Consider the following 12,511-nt stretch of genomic DNA (forward strand, 5'->3'; position numbering starts at 1 on the left):
AGGGTGCGTATTACCATGACTATGATTGTGGTCCTTACTTGGACAGGGTGAATAGCTCTGCCAACTAGAGACCCAATTTCTAACAATATCAAAAATGTGAAAAAAAAGTGGACAGAGGTATCTCTCTCCAGATATGTGCTGATGGAGTGGAAAGAAAAGAACTGATGTCAGCGCACTGGGTGGCACCCATATATGCACTGCATGTTACTTCCGACGTGGATGGCACTTAAAGTGCCGACATGGAATTGAACAATGCCACCTACTGGTGGGCAGAGGTATTGCTCAAGATTTTCCCAATCCATTCCGACACTTGTGGAATATTCTAAGGTACGGAATCTGAGGCTAGAAGTCTATCAGACATACTAATACTGTATCTCAGGAATGGGGTAAGCTAAAAAAATAATGCAATTACTATTTTTAATAGCTATTATTAATCTAATTTAATAGTGAAGTTTAATTTTTAAAAAGAAAGGTAACTTTTAGAAAGTTACCATTTACCTGCCTGAACTTCCAGAAGGCTAATTAGCATAAGCCTCTGCAAGCTCAGCCAAGGCAATGCCGCCCAGGAGCAAACAGTAGGCTGACCAGAAAGGGTAGTAATGACTCCTCTGAACTCCACAGAGAGAGGGCTCTGGGCATCCCTTTTGACAAATCCTCTACTCAGGTAACTATATATACAGAGATATTACAGCATCGTTGAAGTTATCCCATTTTTATACAAGTTGACAAAAGTGCTTACATTTAAAACAAGCAACTCATACAATCTTCATTGATTCCACGCCCACCTAAAATGAATCACTCACTGCGTATGACAGAGTTCTGGTACTCACACCTCAATCTCTTAGTAAAGTTGTCAATGATTTTTCCCGTAAAGATTTTTCCCGTAAATGTCATATGGGCCTTTGTTGGTTGACGTGAGGCAACATAAGGGAGAAGACATCAACAATACATTTACAGCTTATGAAGCCAATGTGACTTCACAATGAAGGACCAGCATTTGTCAACTATGGTTAAAGAGATTTTATTTCCAGTACATAAACAAAGCGAAAATAATTTAAAAAGATACAGTAATACAGATTAAGTTGTGAAAAAAAGAGATACAGAATAGCAACAGCCACAACAATAAATAAATAAATTAACGCAAATAAGTACTCCTTAAAGAAACTTCCCTTTTCTCTTCTTCACATAAATCAATAGGACATCTACCAAGGGTCTGTTTTTAGCGAGCATAGAAGGTGTTAGCATATTAAGACTTCAATAGCAGTCTTAGAAAAAGGAAATATGTGTTTAGCATGTAGCTTCACGTTTGTAAGTGTAAGCCAAGCAGAGAGGTCTGTAACTCTCTAGGTTTAAACGGAATCTGCGTTCTCTGACTGTGCGAACACTAATTAAAAGTAACAGGAGATTCAGAAACATCCCTATCTCCTTTCACACCACCAGGAACCAATCAAATTGTTACTCAGAAGACCATCTGCAGCATGATTCTGTTTCCCATTCCATAGAAACTTAGACTGTGTTTCTCAACCTTGAAGATCGCTATATCCTGGTAAATGATGAAAAGAAGGCATCTTTCTCTAACTAGCAAAAATCATGATAATTCACCTGCAAAAGAAAAAAAAGAATATGCTGACAAAGCTAAATGCATTTTAGTTGGGGCCTGTAGTCAGGCTGAGTTAGCTGAGCAGTTAACATGAACTCGGATACATGATAGTACATACACACGTGTAACTTGAAGAATAAATGTAAAATGTGAGTGAAAGAGTGCATGATTGCCTTCCATTAATATGTTTAAATGTTTCACGCAGGTTAAGGAAGTTAAGGCACACAGTGAATATAATGTCAAATTCGAGTACATAATTGTAAAATTGTGAAGTATACGGCAGAGCCTAAATTGCGCTGCTCTACATGCATAAACATTTGCTTAGTTACGTTGACAGTGACACATTAATGATTTCATGGGAATAGCTTGTTGATAGAATGTTTCGTATATTTTGAAATTAATTTATGGAGCTAACAATAGCTATCATTAAAACAAAAAAACATTCTGTCTCACTAAGAAAGAATTTCATTGCACCATTTCTAGAAAGTGTATATGCTTAAATACCTGGTGGTAAAAAATGTTCTCTAACTTAATAAAGATGACACAACCATATACTCTTTTGATTGGATAGAGAGTCGACATGTTATAATGTGTTCTCCTAAATCAAAATATAAACATCGTTCTTTAATCAGCATAGAGTCTGGTTTCTAGATTCTTCAATTTATGGTAGACTGTTTTTTGAAATTGAAATTAATTAAATAAAATTAGGATTTCTAATGCGCACTCATACCCGCAGGTGTATAGGCACTGTTAATCTCTAGTAGAATTAAGTGGAGTTAATTTTTTATTGATGAATTTGTCTACTTATGTAAATGAATAATCCAAATTGTTGTTTAGGTTTGATCTAAAAATTGCAGACCAGCATTCTTACAATTTATGATGTTGGGAGTTCCTTATGTATGGTATCCATTAGGGCAATGTTCTGCACAGTTCCTAAGAAGCCTAATATAAAAAGAAAAGCATCCCTGAAATATGTTTGAACCTTGTTTCTTAGCAGATGATTGCAAGGCCTGCTCTTTCTGTAACCATTACTTTAAATATGAGCTATTGTATATTTCAATGCAGTCATGGATTGTACTATTAACTATCTTTGCTTTATAATACGATTTTAAGGATGTTTGCCTAGATTTTGGAATACATCATTCTGACTGAGTGAATGGGAACTTCCTTGTATTGCACTGCATTGTTTTTACTCTCTATCTTTGTGAAGACTATCAATATCCTTCTTTTCAGGGACTTTGGACAGCTTGCTGTTGAGTTGTTAGACCAATCTTACAAACACGATGAGCAAGTTGCCATGAAGCTCCTGACCTATGAGCTTAAGAACTGGAGCAATTCCACCTGTCTCAAACTAGCAGTGGCCGCCAAACACAGGGACTTCATAGCTCATACCTGCAGCCAAATGTTACTAACAGACATGTGGATGGGGAGACTTCGCATGCGGAAAAACCCAGGCCTTAAGGTAATGGTACTACCCCTCCACCCAGTTATGTACTATGGCATTATGAGTGTTCTGGCACTTTCAAAATGTCAAGTATCATTTGCTAATGGCCCTACAACTCCCTGTGTTTGTCCAGACTAGACACATACAGACTTGATAGATCATGGAATGGTAAATAATAACACGGACTGGAAGTCTGCAAAAAGTAGTATCTTCTCTTGCACCAGAAAATCGGAATACTTCATGATATCCAGCACCAAGTATAGCCTAATTTTCAGATAATGCTGTTATTTTGGAGTATCCCCTCAATGCCTCTTGCAAAACCTGCATTCAATCTTTTAATCTGAAAACACATTTCTTCTCCATAATTCTTAGAAACAGTACTTACTTCCCACAAATTCTATGGCTACAGTACCAAACCGCATTACTAGCTGCCCTACTTATGTTATACACAATACATAACGAAAGTGTTTCATTCATGTCTCCCTAAAAGCATGCAAAAAGGTATAGTAGTAGAGCAATTTTGGATGTTTCATGGTACAGACCATAGATTATGGTCGGACATAATACTATAATCTATAAAAGGACACAGTTAGGGTATCCATGCACTTCAACCCACTCATAACTTATTTTGTGTTATTAAATGTTTTAAATACATTTTGTATTTTTTAAAAAAGGCCATGTGTCAGACTAAACCAAAATTGAAAATGCATTATCAATAGTTTACCTTTTATTGTTGCTTGCCTTCATAGTCTGCAGGTATTATTTACATATACGTTCCATTAATTGTTTTTTTGCTTTTCTCAGTGAGACCCCCTAAGAGTGACTGATATGCGCAGACGTGGGTCCCATGCTCATTTGTCTCAGTAACTCAATTTGTTATGAACATTGAAATGAAAAAGGCTACTGAGATAATGACTTGAACATGTATCTAAAGTGTGTTCACATATTTTTAACTTGCAGCAATTAATGAATGGGTTTTCCTCAAGGCTCACCTTACTGGGATTCCTCCCACTCAGTTTATGTGAAACTTTATGCTACTTTAGCTCCCACTGAAGTCTTAGTGACTGGAAACTGCCCTCTTTTAGTTTGCATGATCCACCATTCTCTTTGTGTTTGAAAGAACCTCTGAACGTGGAGCACTCCACACATGAGAAATCCAGAGCTCTTCACAGAACACACTAGAGTTGTGTTTCAGATGAAAACAAATAATTGAAATATTACAACTTACAAATGTATTTGAATGAAACCAGTTAATTAAACCAGTAATCAAGTCATCCTGCATTTGATTATAATCTTACAGATAACATAGAAAAAGTAAAGGAAAATAAGGAAATGATGCACACGTTGACCTAAATTCCGTCAGTATCCAGGACATTACGGCAATGACAAAAATCTAATTCCATAAAGGTTGATTTAGGGAATAATCAGACTGGAAACAAACACAGGTTGACAGTGTTTGAGATATTGTTTTACATGTTATAGCGTAGTTCACTGAGTTTTACTACGCAGAACTCTGCGAAGTTACAAAAAAACTCTGCAAAGTTCCGCAGTGCGAACTGCAGTTTGTGCTGGTATTACTGCAGCTCAGGTAGAAATTCTACCTACGGTGGCATCTCGGGCTCGCAAACGCACCATTCGCGAGCGGGGAAAAAGCTCTTCTGCACATCGCAAAGGAGAGTTTTCTGCACTCCGCGAGCCCTGCGGAGTGTGGAGTGCAGAAAACTCTGCAAACTCTGCGAACGGAGCAAAGTTCACCACCCAGGCCTATATTATCTGTTCCGATTTCTTTTGGCCAGCTTTTGGAACTTGCATACATGGAAAACTACTGAATAAACAAGAATAATGGGCATTTTGTTAGTGTGTGTAAGTTTTGAAAGCTGAATATTTATCTGATTTGGTGCTAGGCTAATCCAAGGTTTTTATGCTCACACACATCAGATAAGTATTTGTAATTGTTTTTGTGGCTTATAAGGCGCTCTTTCATCTGACAGTATCAGGACATCATTTATTGCAATTAAAATCTCAAACCATTCAAGCATCAACTATTCAAACAAAAAAAAAAACAGGTTTTTAAGACTTTCCTGAAATGTAATGAATTGATCTCCAGAAGGGGATTAGCAGCTGCTATTAAGAATGTCTTCGCCCATTTCTAACTTGTTTGGCCTTGGGTAACTGCAGTAGAAATTGGTCCTTTAATCTTACAAAACTTTGTGGTCGGTAGCACTTGAAACAAGCTATTAGTGGTGTTTACCTTTGAATGTAAGCACGTTAATAATTAGGCATATGGACTTAAACAAGATCCCTTGTTTAGTTGTAGACCAATGTCTCAAACCCCCAGCAGGAGTGATTTGTTCCTGCCAGGCTATCAGTAGTACACGTTTCTGTTGTGCCATTCCAAACCAAGTGTAGTCTATGTAGTGAACACTCAGGTAATTCAAAATAAGGCATCTTTTGATAATCAAGAATACAAAAAGATATAAATGCATTCATAATCAAAATTTCGTATGAAAAGGGAGACAGCTGAAAAATAATTTTCCAGCACATGAAGTTGTAAAAATACAAGCTAAAATCTGTGTTTATCTGTATTGTCAATTTCATTTGTTGCTCTAATTTTCACCATTACATTTTTCTCACAGAAGACAGTTTCCAGCTGATCGCACAGTAAATGTGATCAGGTAGGGTTTTACAAAAAGGTGAAGCTCAATGGGTTAAACGTTTCTAATTTGGCTTTAGCTGACTGTTTCTCATTCATTCTTCAGTTGCATCTAAACAGTTGGGGAATTTGCAAACCTGGAATATAAATCTTTCCAGACCTTCAGCAAAAGCGGCACCAAGGACCATAAGGACCTTTTTCAATTTCTTGGGATCCAACTAGCAAGCAAGGTAGTTTGATGCTTCATCTTTAAGCAGCATGACATGGCCAAGGGTCGCATAGGTGTGAGTTATGGACACTTTTTCGCGTGTTGCAAAGGATAGTGATGCAACTTCCCCGAGTGAGCGCAAGTGGCTGAGATCACCATCACCTGGATGCTTTCACTATGGATACCCTACGTGCACTGGGTATACCCAGACGTGGGACCAATGCTCACTGGGATATAAAGGTTTATCCCTTTCAGGAAGTCTACAAGTGACTGGCATTCATAACCTTCTAGACCTTCTATAAAATAGTTCATCATTCCAGATATGCTGCCTGTCTGAGTGAAGCTAGAATACCATGTGGACAAGTTTTTTTTAAATTGTAGGAAATGATTCAGCACCCACCAGCCATTACAAGTCATATAAGAACAATGTAATGTTATAGTGAACAGAATCCATTAAGTTTTACTTAAAAAGGGCTTCTTTATTCACAATCGTATTCATTTTAAAACGTTTTCTTCTCTGAATTTCGATGTCACCAATGTGTGTCGTCCCTAAACAGAGACTTCTTTAGGGTTTGTGGGGTAATTATGTTGACGTACACTGAAAATTTCAAGAGACTCTTAAAGTTGCAAACTTGATTCCCAATAAATGTAGAGAAGTGTAATAGCTCTACGATAGTGCCAGATCTATCGCTTCACTTATCTGGGGTGCTGATATTATTGCAGCGCCTTGTCTTGGCGTGTAACACTGCCAAAATCTAATCAGCTGTAATGCGGGTCAAGCTTGGACCTGTGTCAGCCACAAGACTTTTGAGTTCACTGGCTTACAAATGGCGTAATGCAGCAAGAGCTGGAATTCAAATCTTTAAAAATGTATGAATATTGCATAAAGGCTGAGCTGCGTCCTTGTTAAACAGCATGAACTCTCACATGGAGAATCGATCCCACCATGGAGTATTGCAGACTGCGGTACCACGCAACTAGTGTTATCACTGCAAGAATAGGAAGATTCATGGAAAGAGTATTACGCAATCCTAATGGCATCACTAAGCAGTCACCCAGCACATATTGATGCCAGCAGTCACCAACCAACACTCTTGAGCAGGAGACTCTGTGTTGTAGTAGTGCCCACCTCAGACAAGAAAAAAGTAGTGGCCATTCCGTGCACGATTATCAGCACGGAGAACCTTGGTGCATCAGAGGAATGTTGAAAAAGCACTTTAAATTCGGAATGCTTCAACATGGGTAACACAACAGCCATAACTGCAATGCCTGAGCATTAAGGTAACAATATTAGGCATAAGTCTCCTCAATGCAGCATGATTTATCATTTAACTATCAGTTTTAAGCATATTTTGGAAATTCAACCATCTTTATCCAAACAGCAGCTTAGGAGTTCTGAAAATACGCACATTTTTCAACTTGTTTTATAACTATATTAATCAATGCAATCAAAAGATGCATATGTAATCAGCTGGGCTGCACTGAGGGCAGCTACATAGTGGTAGATGAAGAGCTACCAGTAGCTCACAAGCTACTTGTTAGTGAAGCCTGCTCTTGAGGTTCCCCAGATTCCAAAACAAAGTAATAATCTGGGATGGGGTGGGATCAACATCCCACCAACAGCACTGGTTGTCTGTTTAAGACATTTGTATCGATCTCACTGAGACCAATTTAATAATATAAAGGCATCAGCTAATGTGTCACAGAAATGGTTTTTTCGTTGGGACAATTACACTGTGATCTTAATCCACAACATGGAAGGGAAAATTTGCCCCTCACCAGCTTTATCACAAATAGGAAGACATACAAGTAAGATCTGCACAAAGCATCTGGAAAATGCAAAGCCCCAATGGCTAATGCACTATTACACAGTGCAATGCAAAGTTTATTTTTTAAAATTGCAATCACCTCATTGTTAAGCCCCATGAATAGCAAAAGGGTGAATCAAGTGTCCCTCTGTGTAATATATGTTTTAATGCTTTGGAACTGTTTAAGTAGTCACAAAGCACTGAAGGATTTACGCCTGCCTACAACAGATAAGAACGCTTTGGAGAGTAGGAGTGTAGGTTTTATACTGTAACTGGTCCAGGCTTGTCCCATCCCATTCCAAATAGGCAAATTGCACATACTAAATTAGGCTGGCTCTCATGACATACAGAATTGGTCCAGTGGAAGGGCTGTCCAGCTTTTTATACCGTTATCAAAAAATGTTTGGGAGGTGTGGCCAAAATTAAAAGGAAATAATTAAGCTGAAAGGTTGAAGAAGAACTCATGAAATGTGAGGGAAGGCAAACAAACCTGGCCATTAAAAGCATTGATGGGGTCGTACGGCAACCTCAGGGTTTATCGGAATCAGGTCAGCAAATCGAGTGTTTCAGCTATCTAATCCCATGAGTGGTGTATCTTGTAAAAGGAAAAACCTGTAGTTTCTAAATTATCTCAAATATAAACATACATTTCTAGTAGGCCAAGTAAGGCGATTGCCTACTGCCCCATTTACATATGACTTTAGAGCGCAAATAAAGGAATTTTTAAACGTTAAAAAATATGTCTTGTAAACAGGTTTGCACACACTGACAGTTGTATCAAGATGAAGCCAGACCACTGAAAGAATTGCCTTGCCTACGATTACAAGTAGCATCATTCACATTGAACCAGAGACAGTTTCCTTCCACACCCAAATAGTAAAGGCGCTGAGAATATAAGAACAGATATAAGAACAGAACCTGGCACTAATGGCCTCCTAGGCCTGCTGGAAGTCATGTTCAAGCAAGCCTAGTGGGCTAAGCTATTGACACCCGTTTACTCAGCCACCTTCCGGTGTGCATTAGTACTAGAATTAGGGCCTAGTTTAGAACTCAGCGGTGGGGTACTCCATCACAATGGTAATAGATATCCCAACAGCCGAAATATAAACCCCTTTACATCCTATGTTCTAAATCAATCCCTAGACCAATGCAAGGGATTTACATTGTATTCACTGATAAAGAAGAGTGTTCAAGATTTGTCACACAATTATAGCTTAATAGCTGTTCTTCATGTGGCTACTAAGGCAAATACAAAAAAACTCTTTGGAAAACTGGAGATGTGTGTAAAAGACAGTGTTCTTTTACCGTATTAATAAACATAGATAGAGCCCGATGCTGCACTAATATCTGAGTAAAAAACAAAAAGAGAGAGTAAGGGTATTCAGTGGGTTCCTACTTAGGCCTCTAGAATTCAATGATAACAAAACAAAAGAAGGAGTAACCCCAGGACAGAGAGTCCTAATAATCCAGCACGGAGAAAGGTGTAAAACGAAAAAAATCTATTTTACGTAACAAATGTATATATGCCCAATAGTCTCCCGGACTCTACGACGATATATATATACACACTGACTAGATCTAGTCACATAGCGCCCTTAAGATAAATCTAAGGAACGCTTGACACCCACTTTGATAGAATGGATTGTGGGTATGTATGGCACTCAGCAGACGTTTAGCTGAGTTACACCTTCACTTAAGGTTGTGAAAAAAAGCATGCTTTCTTTATATGGCGATTGCATGCAGAAACTGAATCACACAGAGATTTAGAGCTATACCCGAGTTATGTATATCGTTGCATCATTACTATGCTTTGTTCTATTGTTTCAGATTCCCTTATACAGAACGCTGTAAGCAAGCTAAACCGTTAGTACGCGGTCTAGCATATAGGCGGGTCAGGGAAGGGTGAACCTTAGCGAGTGCAGACCTCTCGGCTCACCTCACCTGGTCCTGAAGAAAACCAAAAATCGCAAACGGTTGAAACATGTTGACCACACTTTTATGCACACTTTGATACTACTTGGTCAATTAAACCATCAAAAGTATCTCACTTGTTTTTAGTAGTGTTATACTGGCTCCGGAATAAAAGTCTATAGGGAGTACTTGTTATACACTTTTTAAACTTCACAAATTCCCAACATACTCACACACATAAAAAAACAGCTCCGCTCCAGCTGCAGGCATCACAGCACACCCAGTGGCACTCGGTCACTTGGGTGGACCCCGATGATGTCACTCACCAGGTCGGTGAGTGAGGGGTTTCCTAAAACAGAAAAATATTTTTTTCTTTTTACACCTTTCTCCTCGCTGGATTACTAGGACTCTCTGTCCTGGGGTTATTCCTTCTTTTGTTTTGTTAGCACTAATATCTTAGCAATTTCATTGCTGTTCAATCAAGTTATTCAAGTTATTCACACCTCTGGGTGAACCTTTTAGCTCGCTCAGTTGATTATAGGGCTGCTTTTGAGGGTGCAGACCAGGTGATACTCTGGGCAAAGCTAGAATGCTGGAGCACTGTATCCAGTTTGTTTGAAGCAATACAATCACTCTATTAAATGAAATTGGTGCAAGTTAAGCTTGCTCGTGGATGATAAATATCTGGTTGGAAACCCACAAGTAAGGGGCTGAACTAGGATTGCATTTAGGCACCCTCACTTTCTAGGCTCTACACGGCACACCTTGGTGCTGCATTGCAGAAGTCAATGGCATTTCTGTCAAAGTTAAGGTCAAAGCATATACATATTTTGCAGTATGCAGATGATGCCCTCATTTCTGACAAGACCTTAGTACACCTGTCAAGACCTTTGCATCAAGTCTATAGATAACTATATGGCAGCTAACCCTTTCAAATGTAGATCATGATCACCGGCAAAGGTGGGAAAAGTCAGGATAATTGGCTGATGGAAATGTACTTTATACAACAATATATAACTATCTGGGAATTTTGAGACGCTGCATGGGCTCTCCACTTGTCCACTTAATGGAAATGAAGAAAAAACTGTTCTAATTCAATTGTTGCCATTGCTAAACGCCAGTGATGCTCTAGCAGGTTTGTGATTAAAAAGGATCACCTTATGAAAAGGGAATACTTTCCAGTCTCGAAACTATCGCAAAATGCCTATTCTGCTTGAGCAATGGAAGAGAGGCAAAAGTGTGAACCAAGACTGTATGATTGCAAGTGGTATCTGAGACTGTTTGCCCTGTTAAAGCACTTAATTGAAAACATACTAAAGGTCCAGAGACCTATGCCCTCAGTAGCAGATCTTTGAACTGCTGGAAATCAAGGAGGGATGGCCCATTGCTGGTCAGTGTCATCCAAGTGCCCTCCACATAAAGACACTCCCTGCAGAAATACCACTGTTGCAGAGGAACTTTGGGGCTGATTACGATGGCGAGCTGAGCGCCACCCGCCATCGTCACTGCAAAAAAACCCGCCACATTAGGATGGCTGGGGGGTCCGTGGCGAACGAAAAGACCATCCACTGCTTTTCCACCGGTCGGCGAGTCGACCGCGGGGTGCCTGTCATGTTGTGCATGAAAAAGCACAACATGTATATTTTACATTGCGGCGGGTGCTGCTTGCAGCACCGCCCACCGCAATGTAAAATATACAGGATGCACCCGCCACACTAGCGGGCGCATCATAATTGATATTGTGGGACCGCCGCAACTATTGCGGGAGGTCCCTTTAGCATCTGCGATGGCGGGCAGGCTTTGTCTGCCCGCGATCGTAATCGGCCCCTTTGTTATTTCCTTTCTAGTTTCTGGGCCCATGTTTAGTCACTTCACTCATATTCTATACTTTAACCAAAGAGGCATTGGCCCTCCAATGGACCTTATTTCTTCGCAGTGAGGGGTGACAAATCAGGTTGCTGAAGTGTTACCCACCGAGTGACAATAAATAATTAGTAGCCAACTCACAAATTAGTGATCAAGTACACTATTTTCAGACTATAACTCTCTCTATCATGCATTAGAAATAAGATAATTATAAGCACAGCTTATGTAGAAAGAACATTGAAGCAACAATAATAAAGACTTAGATACATTTAATTAATTTAGTTATTGTATTTTAGATTCAAAATCAATGCATATAAGGAACATTTTTAGCAGTTCAGACAAGAGTCTTGCAGCTCGTATAAAACTGCACATTTAATCAAAGTAAACCATAAAGAGGATGGTTCAAGTTAAATTTTCATACCACCAACAAAGGTGAGACGATGATTCAATAGAGTTCTCTTAGCATTGGCAAAGGCATCAAGTTAGAGTCCACTAAGAAAAAGTCCATGGGCACGGGAAGATGAGATATGATCCGGAAAGTCCAAGTCTGGTCTCTCACTAGACAGCTCCAAATTGCCCAGCAGGCAAGTTCCTCAGCAAAGGAAAAAAGCAAGGGGCTTGGAAAATCCGGCGCTATGGTGGGTAAGTAGGAAATCGAGAGAGAAAGACTCCCTCCCTCCTCATTTGAAAGTCACTGTTTATACTCCATATAGTCCATCTGTGACATCACTTAGTTCAAAATTGATACTCCAACATATTTTCCCAAGTCACTTCTGAGAAATGACTGCCAATTCCGTCCTCACGCTTAGTTGACCAAGCGCCTGTTTACTTTGTTGCTCTTCATGGATAAAATCAATGGGTTGAGTTCCTATCAATTCACTCACAACGAAGTACTGAAAAAGTGTCTATTGATTTAAGAATGTTGCATAAAAAGGACTGATAAAGCAACATTTGCGGAAACTAAATAAATGGCCATTACACCATCCTATGAATGCAGCCTAAGGACAAAGGAAATTCAATG

General features: G+C 39.3%; 1 protein-coding gene across 1 annotated transcript in view; it reads left to right on the forward strand.

Moving 5' to 3' along the window:
* The window catches only part of LOC147733785 (transient receptor potential cation channel subfamily M member 1-like), a 220,837-nt gene that overhangs the window by 112,347 nt on the left and 95,979 nt on the right, over nt 1-12,511 (forward strand). Inside the window, exon 10 of the mRNA XM_086958380.1 lies at nt 2,834-3,062. Within this exon, the coding sequence (XP_086814506.1) occupies nt 2,834-3,062 (229 nt within the window). The remainder of the gene's footprint in view (nt 1-2,833; nt 3,063-12,511) is intronic.

This window comes from Lissotriton vulgaris, chromosome 2_1, assembly GCF_964263255.1.
Source record: "Lissotriton vulgaris chromosome 2_1, aLisVul1.2, whole genome shotgun sequence".
NCBI lineage: Eukaryota > Metazoa > Chordata > Amphibia > Caudata > Salamandridae > Lissotriton > Lissotriton vulgaris.